At 42.0% G+C, this 16264-nt stretch overlaps 1 protein-coding gene across 1 annotated transcript in view; it reads left to right on the plus strand.

Annotated features, from left to right (window-relative positions):
* sntb1 (syntrophin, basic 1) overlaps positions 1–15947 on the plus strand; it is a 35282-nt gene extending 19335 nt beyond the window's left edge. The window contains exons 4-8 of the mRNA XM_062399696.1: positions 72–158; positions 1511–1647; positions 2489–2685; positions 10373–10602; positions 13936–15947. Coding sequence (XP_062255680.1) covers positions 72–158; positions 1511–1647; positions 2489–2685; positions 10373–10602; positions 13936–14028 — 744 coding nt within the window. The 3' untranslated portion in view covers positions 14029–15947. The remainder of the gene's footprint in view (positions 1–71; positions 159–1510; positions 1648–2488; positions 2686–10372; positions 10603–13935) is intronic.
* The last annotated feature ends 317 nt before the right edge of the window (positions 15948–16264 follow it).

Here is a 16264-nt window from a genome sequence, read left to right on the forward strand (position 1 = left end):
CCTGCAGAGCTGCTTAGGATCAAACACTTCCCGGACTATCATCCATCCTAAAAACTGTCATCTCACCACAGCGGGCACTGGCAGAGGTCATCCAGAACACAGCCAGGACTGGTATTGGCAGCAGGGAGATACGACACCTGGGATGGTTGGCAGGGAAGGTAGGTGTCGGTGGGGGGGGTATGTCTGTGTATGTGTGTAAGTGAGAGAGACGGTGTGTTAATGTTTGATAATACCCAAATTTGCAATAGTATGCATTAAGTGTGTGTGTGTTTAAGTGAGAGAAACGGGGAGAACAAATTCTTGATTATACCCAACAGCGTTGTAATGCATTTGAAGGATGAAATACTGTCAGATTCATGAGGACTGAATTAAACAAGTGTGTGTGTGTTGGTGTGTGTGTGTGTGTGTGTGTGTGTGTGTGTGTGTGCGTGTGTGTGTGTGCGTGTGTTCGTGCTGCTTGTACCTGTGTTTGCATGCACATCATGCTTCGTGCATATCTACAGTACACACAGATGAACACATTTTTGAAATTCACACAAGCGAGTTGTCAGCTTCACTTTCTCTTTCACAAGCAGACACACCTGTGCAAACACACACACACACACACACACATACACTAATTCAGTCCTCATGAATCTGACAGCATTTCATCCTCCAAATGCATTACAATACCGTTACTTAGCAACATATTCTCTATTATGTTAAAAAGGCGACCCTTGACCCTCTAAATCCCACGTTGTGATTGGCTGAGGCAGAACTTCAAAGAGCAGCTTAGGATTCCATTGCTGGGCTGCAGATAAGCTTTCATAATAAGAATAGTTATGGAGCATTGTCAAATGAAATGCAGGGTGGTGTGTGCGTCCTAAGTTAAGAGAGTAGGAGCGTGTGTTACCGAAGGGAAAGTGAGGGGTTGGCTCATTAGCAATGACGGGGGGGCATGGCAAAGTAAATGTATTGTAAGCCTACCTGCACACATGCTGCCCCCTTTAGGTCCAGCTATTCCCAGAGAGACGGAAAGTATAGCAGAGAGTTTGGGAGAGCAAAATAATGTTTGGGTTCCCGGTCATGGATTAAGTTGAGCGGTGAGAACTGGTTTTACACCCATTGCTAAGTACACACAGGCTGGTACATATTAAATAGACACCATTCCTCTCTGTGACACAACATTGGTCACATAACTCGCTGGCTCAGAATCATTGATATGACTGATGAAATATCTACTTCCATCAGGATTTGTGATAAATAGAAGAAAGCATCAGCATCGAAGTTCCTGCAGCATCAAGCTGTTTGATTGAATTCTAATTGAGCAAATTTGTATGATTAATTATATGGGATTTTTTATTTTACTCACTTCCCAGCTTAATGAAGATCTGTTTATGTTGTTATAATTAATACTACCAATCACTGGTCATTTGTGCAAAACTATGCAATAATCAATTCATAAACTAACTGACATTAGCAGAGTTATTTCAGCTGTCCATGTCTAATGAGTGCTCTGCCTGTGCTGCAGACAGAGAGTGAGAAGCAGAGCTGGAGGCCGGTGCTGGTGGTGCTGACGGAGAAAGACCTGCTGCTGTACGACAGTCTGCCACGAAGCAAGGAGGCCTGGCAGGGTCCTGAACACACTTATCCACTTTTAGCAACACGGTAGGTCCACCGCCATATGAGCATGTAGATCCTCAACACACACGATAATGTTATATAATGAAATCTTTTTTATAATTGTAAGAAAATAAATATATTTTATTATTTACTGTGGTGTCACCGACAAAGATGTATATGTTTTCACACATTTTCACCTATTTGTTGGCTGGTATTTTCCTTTGTGAGGAATATTACAAAAAATCAAAAAACTGATGACCACAAAACTCGGGGAAGAACCCATACAATCTATATGCAGATCCAGGAATTTTATTTTAACTTTCTTTATCATTTGGAATCTTTCAACATTGTCGTTGATTTCTCAGATAATAATTCCTGGGTCTTTATGAAAATAATTTATAACGGTGTGATCAAGTCTGTATTGTGCTCTCTAACTGCCTCTCTAGTTATAGTTGATTTATTAAAAACTAGATTGACTACTGTACCACAACTATTTTAGCATTTATTTCACCTTAACTGCAAAGGACTCAAAACGCTCTTTGAACAGCTACTTTTTATCCGTCTCGATAACTGTTTTCCCTTAAAATTAGAATTCCATCCTCACGGAGCTGCCAGCACGACTGTAGACTTTGTTTAGTCACAGCTGTTGGTTTGACCTTTGAGTCTTCATGTTACTGACTCAGTAAACAAATCATTTTGCTTCCTGATCCAGTTTTGACCAGAAGTTTGTCTGAACTTGTGAAGCACGGTGAAGAAAAGATCATTTAGAAGTTTCCTTCCCTTCAGCCAGAAGCGATATTTATAAAGAAGGGACTTTATAATATAAAGTGTCTTCTTCCTTCTCTCTATAGTGCTTGACAGTCCCTGTGTGTTTGTATTTACTCAGCCTGGTCCACTCTGGTCCTGACCGGGGGTCCCCTCACTCCGGCACCGAGCTGTTTTTCGCCACTCGGACCGGCACCCGACTCGGAATCGAGACTCACCTTTTCCGGGCTGAGACGACCAAGGATCTGTCCCTGTGGACCAGACACATAGTGAACGGATGTCACGCCTCTGCTGAGATGATCAAAGAAGTCACGACGAGTGAGTGCAGATACATGACACATCAACATTCAGATACAGTAACGCACACTTATTGTGCATCAGAATCGAACAGAGAGGAGCCCACACGTGTAGCTGTGGTTAGAGAGCAGTGAGCTGTACAGGTCACTGTGCTGGAGTCACTGGTGCTCCGCCGGTCGTGTTCAGGCACGCTGCAGTAAAACCTTTCCTCAGAGATTTGAGAGTTTACAAGGGTAAGTATTGCCTGAGGTGTCGCAAGCCCTAAAATAAATTCTCGATCAAGTGCATAAAGCAAAAAGTAGACAAGCACAAGCACAGACTCCCACATCCACTGGGATAGAGGAGGGTTTGTGATATCATTTGACAGCCATATGGAAGATGTAGACAAAGCACATGCTATTTATAGAAAGGAATGCTATTCTAGTGTGTGTGTGTGTGTGTGTGTGTGGTGTTTAGCATTTGGTATCGGTCGTCGAGGGAATTCCAGCAGAATACCCCCCCTCTCCTCTTTTTTTCTTTCTCGGTCTCTAAGCACAAAATGTCCTGGGAACTGCACTTGTCCCTGGAGTCCCCTCCGCCTCGCTCTGTCTTTGATAGCACCATGCCAAGAGTTTCACTTCAAACTCCACTTATACATGAAACGGCCCAGATTCAGCAGCAAACGATCCACGGCCACAGCACCACGCCCTCGGTGTCAGCTGTTATCGCCACCAAACTCTGGCCCCAACTCTCCTTAGTCACGTCTGCATCCACCGTGATCGACGTGGCGGACGCTTCATTCACGTCGGCACTGCAGGGCGTGATTTATCACTTTAGTGTGTGATGACAATCCGATTATGTATGTTACGCCGGTTTGCTGGGAAATGCGAGTGTTAGGAGGACATCTTGTTTTAGTCCCATGACCAAACGCTGTCTAGACGGAGGCACGCTGCTCAGTATCGACCGGTCCGTAGCAGTGGAATCAACAGATAAAGTTCAAACCTGAGGTAATTGATTTTTGGACACCTGGGGACAATGGAAATAAAGTTAACACTGACAAATGATCACCGTCACACCACGTTTATATAATGAGTGTGTTAGCAAACTTATTATTTATACACCCCGCAGATACATCAACAACAACAACATTAGTATTCATTTGTAATCAGGTTTGATTGAAATGAGATGAACGTTTCTCTCCTCACTAACTCCGTGGGTATTTGCTGGCTCTTTAACAGCCAAAGAGCTGAGCCTACATGGGTTGTGTGTCCTTTGTCCCTGGGGAGCTCGTGTTTGGTGGGTTGCCACATATACGTCCACGCTAATACTAATGACTTTTTATTACTTTTCATATTGCCGCAATGTCCAACCAGCAATTAAACAAAGGATGAAATATATACCTGCCACAGATTTATCAAATTCACAACATAGGACAAAACAAAAACTTGTTTGTCTGACTGAAGTAAAGATATCAGCATGAATTTGTAATGTCCAGTAGACCAGTGCAGCGTCCACTGTGCCACCATCACTTGAAAACTCCTAGGCCTTCTTGAAAGAACATTCAAATATTGTCAGCATAATGGCGTCCATCATTTCTGTTGCATCATCAACACATCCTTCCTTCCACATTCATAACTGCCACCAGCTCAGAGGCATATATTTAAAACACCTTTTCTTTTTAAAATGGACATCTAGTCCAGCCAAGCATGTGATACTAATAATACACACGACCATTCAAGTACACAGGACATCCCTGTGCCCATTGCAAATGTCACACATAGCTGAAATAATAGCTTGCCTCCGAATTTGGTGGAGAAGTATGGTGGTGCTTGATGTCAGCAGGTCTTCAGGATTCATTATGTAGAAACTTCGATTTTATCTAAGTCCATCCAATCATTTTATTTTCAGTCTAGACAAAAATGTATCACTGTCAGTCTGACATTGCCTTTGAGAGACGGGCTAAAAATATTTGTTATAGCATCTTTAATTTTGTACCATACAGCGTATATACTACACGAGTCGGAGACAAGAACAAGACAAATGGGAATCCTATATATTCTTCATCGCTCACCATTGAATTTCTGTCTCGAATGGATCCCGTCACTTTTCAGAAACAGATTGATGTGAGCACTTAGTCTTCCGTTTCCTCTGAGAGGAACTTTCCTGAGGAGGAGGGTGATAATTCGTAGATTCACACATTTCTCAGCAGTTGCCATTTGAGGAATCGTCGGGCTGACCTTGATGGCCTTTTCATTTGTGTAACATTCAGATAAATCATTGCGGTGGTTTATTCACTGTCAGGGCTCGCGATAAAGATTTGCTCTGAAGATAGATTTACTCTCGATCACTGAACAGGGCAGCAGGCCATTCTTTGAGGGATTTTAATGGGAAAGTAATTTATTCAGATGTGAAATCAAATGTCACCGGCACTTGGCCTGCTGTTATTTCTGTTATCACTGGTTCCAATGTGACTTTTTAAAGGTGACATTGATATTTTAAGCAGGATAAGTTATTGCAAAAATTGTAGTCACAACATCGAGTTTCCCAGCCTTTGTGTCTTTTATTGTTTGTCTCACTTGTCGGTCTTAATGAACATAACAAAACTCAATAGTTTGATCCTCAGCAGTGATCCATGACTCGAGTGGAGAGAAATACATTTTGTATAATATTAAAAACCTTTGTTTGATGTTAGGGTATAATTTGGAGGCTTTTCTGGAGCTTGTAATTCTTACGCATGCCCTTCATCTGCAGATGTACAGTGTCTGACATCATTCACTTATCACTATATACTGCACTATATAGTGAGTTTGCCATTTTGTAGTGGTGTCTGAATGTTTATAAAATGTTTTTATACCTTATATAGTGTGCCTTATATTGTTTCCCACAATTCATCATGACAAATGACATAAAAAAACGGTGGTCACTTACCGAGCATTATCTACCATCATGCATTGCGTTTGCCGGCATGTTTATTAAGTTTTAGTTTATTTCTACATTTAAAGATGTGTTTTACCGTAACATATTAATACTTAACGTTTCGAATTTACTGTGAGATTTTCCATCTGCCGACGTAATTGTTGTTGTATGTCATAATCATGTTTGACGTCATTACCACCGTAGAGAAAAAGTAAAATGGGGAAACAGCCTGGTGCGGCACAGTGATAATAAAACTCCCCTCTCAGCACCTCTCCCAGTTTATATAATAGCGGTTTAATTCATACAAAACCAAAACTTGCTAGTTGTTCGCCCCAGTTTCCAGTCTGTATGGTGAATTAAGCTAAACGGCTACTGAAAAGTGCCAGGTCGGCTTCTAAATGAACCTCCTGCTTGAGGACATGACTTCTCCTCAAACGTGAGGTCAAAACGTCTCGACCCCACCTGGTGGCTGGACGCAATACAGGTCAAACATATTACTGGATGGGACATGGACCAAACTGAAAAGTCAAATTACATGTCAAGTAAATGTTTCTCTAAGATGAGATCTGTCATTGTAGGTAGTTGTTATCACACTTGTTCAAGTTTTCATTTTTCTATTAACTTTGAATTAATCACTTTTGATTCGATATCTGATGCTATAAAAGAAACAGGCAGAAACATTATGATGTTCTAAATATTTTTGCTGTGGATTGGCTTTGGATATTTTTTAAGAGGGTATAAAATGGATTTGCGTTTCCCATTGTTATGTACAGCCCAGTCTACAGTAGTGACATTGTTCTCTCATCTAATGTTTCCAATGTAGAGAATGATCTTGAACCACAGAATGAAAATGACTCTATGATAAGTTCACCTGTTTAAAGTTACGGCTCCTTGTTACAGACCTGTGGTGTCACAGGTGACAGCTGTAAAGGCTCGGTCTCGGAGGTCGATTGGGTTTCCTTAATGACCAGGTAAACAGAGCACTTTAAAAAAGCAATTTTGCCTCAGTGTGGGAAATTAACCCATTAACCTGCTGTGACACTCGAAGTTGAGCGCAGTGGGAAGCAGTTTTGAAACTTTAAAGTGCTTTAACCTGCTGCTAATATCATTTACAAGTTTAAAACAAACGGCTGAGAAAACCACCGTTCTGTCCTTTAATGACCTGTTAACGTTTCCACCTGTTGTTATGGTGACAGAGTTGGTTTCTCCCTCGTCTCCCACTGTCCCTCTCTTGCCCCCTTTCATTCAGGTCGTCTCTCGGTGTTATCACTCACACCCTTCCCTCCCCTCCTCTGTCCCCTTCCACTCACCAGCCAGGCAGAGAGAAGGGCTTTTGTTGCAGCCTGAAAAGCCCCTTTCTCTGTGTTCGTGTATATGTATCCGTGTGTGTGTGTGTGTGTGTGTCTGAGTGTATCCTGGTGGGAAACCCGGCTTGCCCCAAAGATCAAGGCTCTCGGGTGGAAGAGTAGAGTTTCGGGTCTAATTTTCCCTCCCGGACACGACAAAGACCCCGCAGTCTCTGCCCCATATGCGGCTGTTATGCCATTAGGGAGCCCTTTTGTCCTGCCACGTTGATAATACATCATCACAATAATATCACACATTATGAGACTCCTTCTTTTTTTATCACGAATGTTGTTTCCTTTGGATATAAAACAGTATATCCGGCAGGGAGCGTGCCTCATTTTTTCATTTGATTCACGGTTTCCTTCTTATCAACATTACTTCCTGATGGATTAATCAGCTCGCCCCTGCTGTTCTCAGTGTGGCTCACAGTTGATAAGCAGAGGATGGATTATTGTAATATTCTGCTGCTCTCCTGAATCAAAAAGTCTCAAACCCAGGATGCAGTGAGGTGCGGCGGAGCCGGCTCTGCTCTATGGGGGAGCTCTCAAAGAAACTAAGCGGTAAAATGAATTCTGCTGGGAGATCTAATCCTCACCTAACAGATATAAGTGTTCATTTTTTGATAAAACGATAAATATAGCACATTAACACGAGGAAGCTGTGGCAGAGGGAGCTGCAGCAATAAACAGTTTGTGCTCTGGACACTGGTGTGGATCTGAACTGGATATCAGTGGTGAGCTGGTAGCCAAGATGCTGAAGCATGGTGGAAACAGCTGATGTCAGTCAGCTGCTCATTTCGCCTGAACTGAGCCTGAAGCTGTTTTCTCAAGGTGGCTTCCTCCCACTGTCCAAACACATGCACATGGGGGGGGGGGTGGGGGGGGGGGTGAGGGTTGATTGTAATTTAGGCCCTGACTTTGCAAAGGTCTTTTTTAAAATCCTAATTAACTTATCACTTTTACAGCGATTACTGCTGATTGGTAATCAAACAAATTGGACTCACCTTTGAAGCGCTGTCTGTAATTGTGAATGAGATATTTCAGTGCTTTTATTTAATTTACCCCTCTGCGGAACCACCACAAGTGAATAAAGAAACCATGTTACTCTCTCTTTCTTATATCGACAAAATGCGCAAAACGCTTTGTCCCTGAAAATCAAATGCAATTTATCGTGCATTACTTGTACCATGATTACAGTTCAACCCATCCACATGCTACTCTCTGGGTAGAGTCAGATGAATTATTTGTGAGTTGTGTGTTTCATAAATGCCTTTTGATAAAGAGGCGAGCGAGGAAGGGATTTAGATGCATAAATGGCGATTAGCGTGTTTTGATTTGGCGTAGTAGACGGAGAAACAGCCTGTTGAGAGTCAGATAAAAAAAAGACTGGAGCAGGCCCACAGACGACGACAACACACACACACACACACTCATACGTATATGTTAACACATTTCCATAGGTATTGTGTAGCCCAAAGAAGGAGAGGCCACACACTCCTATACGCATCTGCATTCGTCCTAACGTTCAGGATCTGCCGAATGGAAAATGTTCTTCCTATTCCTCCCAGCAAAGAGGCATTACACACACACTCACAGTCATAAGTACACACTTCAACGCTGTCCTCTTTGTACATGCTCAACACACACACACACACACACACACACACACATACAGACACATACACACACGTTTGTACTTCTATCTTAATGAGGACAATTATTATTGGGAATTATTATGTGTGTGTTACGTTTATGTGTGTGTTACGTTAAGGTAAGGGTAAGGGGCCAGGGAATTATTATGTGTGTGTGTGTATATAATTCCCTGGCCCCTTACCCTTACCTAACGTAATTCTAACCTTAACCCTTAAACCAAGTCTTAACCCTCAAACAAGCATTTGAAAAAGTGAGGTGCAGTCAAGATGTCCTCCCTCCGTAGGGTCTATGCTTAAAATGGTCCTCACAAAGATAACACAAAACAGACACACACACACACACACGCGCACATCCTGCTCAGTCTGTCAGCAAACAATGGAAAAGATCACTACTCTCCACTCGCTCGCCGTCTCTTTGTCACACAACCACTCCTCCTGGTGGATCAGATGTCGTCAAGAGAGAAAGAGAGTGAAGGCGTGGGGGGGGGGGGGCAACTCTGTCAAGGTATTGAATAAAATAAGACTGAGTGCACTGTGGAGAGGAAAAAGGTTCTTCATTAAAGCAGAGGCAAAAGAAAGAGGCGAGAGCAGATAAACATAGCACACTCAGCTTCCGGCAAGACACATGCTGTGAGCAGAGAGCAGAGAGAGAGTGGGACATGAAGTGCTCACAAATGTGCTAGAACACATGAATTAGGCTCTCAGTCGAACGGTCTGCATGTGAAAAGAAGAGTGTGTCACTGAAATTGTAATGTGTTATCCACAGCTAAGAGACGGGACACAGATTACTTATATATTAACAAGACATCCGCAGCAGCATTAAAGATAGAACACTCCCATCAACAAAATGGTACAATATGTTTTAATAAGGAAAGTATTAAAAATGTAGTGTGATAGGCCGTCCTGCAGTTTCTTCTTGCCAAAGCTGGTGCTGTCTGTGAGGTTTAATCCACCCTCACTGGTACAACTGTTGAAAAACCTCGGGACATTATAGTATTCATGAAGGTAGGATTCAATACAGATCATTAGATTAAGCTTTTGCATAATAAATGCATTATAAATAGTAGGAAAAAAACATAAAACATTGTATTTATGTACTATGAAGAGTAAGTAGAAACAGAGCCAAGAATAGTCTCAGTATATCAGAATGTAAGCTGAAAAAACATAAGATTCTATCTTGTTGTCTTTATTTTATGTATTTTTCTGTTATCAAATCATAATAAATCCACTGTATTACAAAGTGCAATATGAAGCTGAGCAGTGATTCAATGTTATTCAATTGAATTCTGAATATTCTGAATATACTTGCTGGTTGCTTCTGAGCAAAAAAATAAATAAAACAAGTGAATGTTTGCGTGTGCGTGCGTGTGTGTGTGTGTGTGCGTGTGTGTGTTCCTGTGTGTGTAATGAAATGCAAAACAGAGACCCACAGTTTAGGTGTTGGAAACAATCTGCATAAATGTCTTTCATATCTTCTATATTTATAACACAGAAAATGAAATAAATTACTTTCACAAGACATTAATCATAGTGAATGTGTCTGCACTGAAGCTACTGGCCAAGAGAACATTTTTCAAAGTACGGGAGAGATGAGTTTTTCCATGGACAGATGCAGATGAAATGCAATTTTGAAGTCCATAATATTTATTTGAAATATCTCTGTGTGTTTCCCATACACTCTAACTTACTTATCATGGTAACTGCACTACAACCAGGATTCACATTTCCACTTTTCTCACAAACAGTGATATTATTAATGCAGGGATAAAAACTGTCTTGTTAGCAATGACAAGCATCATCTTTGTGTGTCATCAGGTTGTATGTACCAGAGTCAGGAGTGCCGGCTGGTGATTCACTACGAACAGGGCTTCTCTGTGCTGGCTGACCCCAAACTGGACAATGGGGAGAACGGGGAAGTGGGAGGAGCTCAGACTCCCACCAGGCCCAGGGTGCTGCTCTCCTACCCCTACGAAAAACTCAAGATGTCCTCGGATGACGGAGTTCGCCTGCTGTCCCTCCACTTCGGAGGGAAGGAGGGGGAGATTGTGAGTGTTTTTTTTAATATGTATACATGTCCAAAATGTAATAAGACATGTTCTGATAGGAGCGCTGTTGTCCTCAGTATTTTCCTTGGATCACTGAAAGAGAAAAAGTTCAAGTAAAGTAAATATCCAACTTAGAATATTGTAACTTTCATTACAATAAATAACTGTAAGTGGTTTTACATTATAGGTATCAATTTAGTGGATATTAATAAGTGTATAACTTGCTTAACACTGATTATTATACTGAGTTACTTATTTGAATATAAGAAAACACTTTCTACCTTTAAATCTGGCATAGGACTGACTTTTTTGTTTGAATTTCATTTCCCACACAGATGCTCGATTTTTAAGTCCGACTGAGTTAAAATGGTTTTCTGTCATCTTCTAGAAATATACCATTAACTGAGCTTTTGCGTTACAAGGTTAGGATGATGGGAAATAAAACAAACAATATAGAGCCTACTTGGCTGTGGACGTGTACAACTCCCAGTAAACAACAACAAGTTCATATCCACTCTCGGGGGGGTTGAGAAAAGCCTTCTGGGAAATGAAGCGAAACACAAGTACAGAAGTTATAGAAGCCAGGCGGAGGGAGAGTGCTACAGCAGAAAGTGACTTACAGCACTTCAACACAAAATAACTCCTGTAATAAAGAGAATCACACAAACACAGGCCCTCCAAGGTAAGAGCGTCCAAGAGTGGAGTTTTCTTAAAAAAAAATGACCTGTCACTTACTGTGAGAGGTTTAATCTTTTTACTGCGCCCCGTGTGGAAGTGCAGGTGGCTCTTGTTTCAGGGGCCGCTCTTAAAGTAATCAAGACCAACGTAATGTTTGTACCTGAAAAAACACCAAACGCAAACATGTTCCTTATCTCGGTTTGTAAGAATTCCACTTGTCAGCCTCCTGGACCTAACGCTGATATGAATATTAATGTGGGTGACAGACAGGAGATTGAACTCTTGCAGCTCTTTTATTCCGCTCCCCTGGCACTAATACAAACTGTTTTTACACAGAAAAACAACGCTGATGTTTCATCATTCACAAAGCCACAGCGCCGTGATTGACTGCATGCTGGGAACTCAAGTGAAAACTAAAATATTTATTCTCCGGGCTTATGGGATTGGGATTTAGAAACTGGAAGCCGAGGTGTTTTGTATCAAGGCCCCCGATCTGTCTGTGTGACAGTCTCCATGTAGCTCTGTTTCAGATTACTCTCCAATTCATGCATTCATGTCAGACTGCTCAGTATACTCTGAAGGCAAATAAGCAACGACTTGCGAGCTTTGATTCGAACCCTCTGTTGGCTAGCTTATCAGAACAGATTTTACCGTCTGTAGCGTTTCTGAGTCCTGGCAGAGTCACAGACGAGGCTCTGCAAAAGTCCCAAGACGCTTGTGGATGGAACAAGATGGAAACAAACATGATAACATTGATAGTAAAAGTCACATGGTCACAAAAACACGTATTGACAACACAAAAAAGTAACGAGTAAAATGTTATGTTATGTTATGTGTTAAGATGACTTGATTGTGGGAGATACAGTTTTGTCTTGTGAACACAGCCCCTTTAGTATCTTTTATATTCAGTACAAACATTCCCTCGGACTAAAAGATTAACAGATTTTTGTGGTCAAGGTCACGGTGACCGCATGTTTTTGTGAACGTGATATATCAGGAACAACCGTCTGGAATTTTATTACATCTGGTACAAACAGTCACTTGGACTGGAGGATGACATGATTAGCATTTGTTGGTCAAAGGTCAAGGTCATGGTGGCCTCACATGTTTTTGTTGGCGGAGGCATAGAAATGCAGGGCAGTAGTTCTAGCTCCTCTTCAGTGTTGGCTATCCTGTGATAGGTGGCAGGAATTTTTTTCACAGCAATTTCACACACTGCTCTGGTTGATCAGAAAGACAGGAACAAGACTGTGGTCCCTATCTTGCATCCGGCCAAAGTGAGCAGTGCAAAGAGGAACTTGAAGCGCAGTGTAGCTGTCTGTTTCCGGTCCAGCACCAGGTGTGCTAAGGCACATTGATGCATTTCCAATTTGAGGCAGCAGAAAGTGATGCAATAACAAAGCACTTTGGACCAACAAACACCTAGAAGCTGTATTTAGACACAATGGTGCTTTGTGCTGAATGCTGTGCAAAGCAGGATCTGTATAATACAGTAATTACCTTGTTCACCAACTTAATTGTGTTGTCATGCTAACATTTGCTAATAAGTGCTAAACAGACAATACATATGAGGCTCATGGAAATGTTATACATTTTGCAGATTTTTGGCCCGAAACCAAATTACTCTACATATTTTCTCACATTTTGAGTGTAAGTTGAAAAGTTAAAGGAATTGCATTTCATCCAGAGAAGGATTTAAATGATGTCTGTACCAAAGCTGGGTTAAGTCTTTTCACTCAAAACAAGAGGGCAATTTGCTAATTTTCTATCCACGGAAGGGTGGTGCATAAATGTTCATGGTTAAAACAGTGTCTACCGGGGCTATGCTGAATCTTGCCCGCCCTCTGGGGATGGGAAAATCGTTATGAACGTTTTGACGGAATAACAATACTGTTATTATTCAGTTAGCAGCATTAACTATAGGGTGTTTATCTGCTCTGCTTATACTCAATCATGCACATGCAGCACACTCTCTTAGGCGGGGGGGGGGGGGGGGGGGTGAACCATAAACACTGAACTGCTGGTGGCGCTTAATGAAAAGTCAGTGGATTACTAAAGCTGTTGGGATTGAATTGGCTCCAGTCATGTCTGCACAAAGAGTCGTGGCAATCTATCCAATAACTCTGGGATATTTCAGAGTGGATCAGAGTGATGGACCGACTCAATAACGGTGCCATCCCTACTGATCCATGCTGCCAGCAGAGCTTTATTTATCTCAACTCCTGAAAATCCGGACTTTCTGAATGTTTGTGGACCAGTGTCGTATACGTTTTCTCACATTTCACTGGTCTGGGTTTCCTGGAGATGAGGTAGCCTCTGAAAGTTAGTCACTGTTAAACCAGAGGGATTTAACTGTTATTTATGTTGAATTTATGGGTTAAATCTCCATACAGGCCTGAGGAACAGGATATGAGTCATAATACTGTTGAAACCACCACCCGCTGTTGATTCAGGCTCTGAGCAGAGCTTTAGTCACAGTGACGTGGCGTCTGTGTGTTTACAGTGCACAGTACAGTGTACAAATGGGACGGTCTAATCCCCGCCTCATGGAGAACGGTTGACTGTGGAGTTAGTGTTGAAAATACATGTATGGTTTGATGAGCTTTACAGACTCTCTTCTACTATTTTAAATCTGCTGCTCTCCTCTTCTTGCAGCAACTGGACCTCCACTCGTGTCCAAAACCAATCGTCTTCATCCTCCACTCCTTCCTCTCTGCTAAGATCGCCCGCCTGGGCCTGGTTGCCTGACAGCCTCTCCGAAGGGACATTTGAACCACCTTCTGAAAACTGAAATCCACCTTGTTCCTCCACCTGTCTGCATCCCGCATGCAGCACACACAGTCGGACTCCTTCGGCCGGGGGACCCAAGCTGAGTGAATGTAGCTTCTTTCTGGAAATCACCCTTTCTCGGGTCTCTGACTCTAAAATTAAGAAACACTGGAGAAACCAATTCAAATTGGTCTTGCTTTGAGTGAAATGGACAGTTTTTTTCTTTTTGACAAATCCTCCCTTTAAGGGCTGCATGGACTGAAGAACCACAGTAGAGAAAGATATGAAATGCAGACTGAGGGACACACCGGAAGGAGCAGGTTGGTCATTTGTGTCACGTCCAGGATCCGAAGGACAGCAGGGGTCGAGATGAGTTCACTTTTAATTCAGTCACATCGTAATGGCACACTGCCTTCCATTTACCATTTCTATAATTTATTCCCCATTAGCTCTGAAAGGACATTCTGAATTTCACTTGTAATTTTTCTTCCACAAACACTTTGGCACACTGTGGAAAAACATTTGTCATGGGCTTGTCTTTTTTTTGTTGTGTCCCCTGAGATGTCTTGTTAGCGGCGTCAGTATTCATCATTGAAACCGGGAGCCACAGATTCCCACAATGTGACGGCAGACTCAAATTCAAATCTCAGTATTCTTTTTTTAACAGGGCGCGTAAGGCGACCATCTGGTGGTATTTCAGAGTTCCACTGATTCACAGTGATGTCAGCTGTATTAACGTTAAATGAAGTAGAATTCACTTGAATATTCTTTCTCTTTTGTCGCGTTGAAATTCACTGTCCCATGCATCACTCAGAGAAAATCCTGCATCTCACTTTAAAAAATGCTGCGTTCAATAATAGCCTGTGGCAATTTTTTCCTAAACACAGGAACCAGATGGCATTTACTCTGTTTAATTTTCCACGATTTACATGGAGGTTGATGATAAGGATATAAATTTGCATACAATTCATTTATTCTTAATTTTGCTTTAAACAAAACTAATAAGTTTCACATTCAGATCACATAGGTAAACCTATTTTCAAAAAAATGATGCTGTTTCTTTCGTCCGCACTGTGCTAGTAAGCAGATTCGGTTGTTTTGATAGAGCCAGGCCAGCACAACATACATGCACTCTTAGATGTGTGATCCCATTGACCTGGTAACAGACGAACAGCCGTCGTCTACTGCCCCTCAATCAAATATCTGCCATTAATAACTAGTAATTCTCGACATTCACATTGAATCAAATAGTGCCATAATCACATCATGAAGTATTATTTATCCGTCACTATCACAGTAGCCATCATAGTAGCCTTGCATCCGGCTCTAGTTGTGCGACAGTGTGGGTCATCATTTCTTTTGGATTTCCTGCAGCAGAGCTAATCGGTGTGCTGCTCTGTGTCTGATGAGGCCTGACGCCAGGTCTTTTACTCGTGCCTTCAGATGACTGAGAAGAAAACCAACATTTTAATTTTGGGAGGAATAAATGAACATGAGGAGTACGGAGCAAACAGTGTGACTGCTATGATGGCTACATTGCTCTGGGCTCAACCAGCCAAATCTTCTTCTATTCGCTCTCTCCATTAAATCCTAGCACGCTTCCGTTGACCATTTACACACACACTGTGAACAATGACGCACACATTGTAATCATACCGCACTGTAGAAGAAACATAATCGGTTTTGTTGCTACTCAGAGATAGTGGAGGCATTGGAGCACACGGAGAATCCAGCAGTTACTGACGACCTCAAGGGGAGAGGAGCGCTTTGAGCAGAGGCTGCGGTGATGTGTAGAATACTCTGATGCCTTCGGCAGCTACTGTACTGTCACTCAGAATGATGAATCTTAGTTTTGAAACTCAGATTGTGCACATAAATCATGTATTTAACAAAACTGACACGATGACTCTGTTTTTATTATCTTCAGTGGTGAGTGATTCATTTCTCATCTGCGGAAAATGTGCATTAAGCGAAATGTATTTCAAGGAGCTTATGTTTTCAACCCCTTCCGCTTGTTTGTTTGTGAGCAGGATCACGCGAAGACTACTGAATAGATTTCCATGAAACTTGGTGAAAGGATGCGATATGGGTAAAGAAAGAACCCATTACATTTCGGGGCAGATCTAAGAAGGTTTTTTGAGGGGGGTGATTTTCACCATTTTCCCAGGGAATTGCATGGATGTTGGGGGTAAAATAAAGCATATTAAGGGGGACT

The sequence above is a fragment of the Platichthys flesus genome, chromosome 11 (assembly GCF_949316205.1).
Source record: "Platichthys flesus chromosome 11, fPlaFle2.1, whole genome shotgun sequence".
Taxonomy (NCBI): Eukaryota; Metazoa; Chordata; class Actinopteri; order Pleuronectiformes; family Pleuronectidae; genus Platichthys; species Platichthys flesus.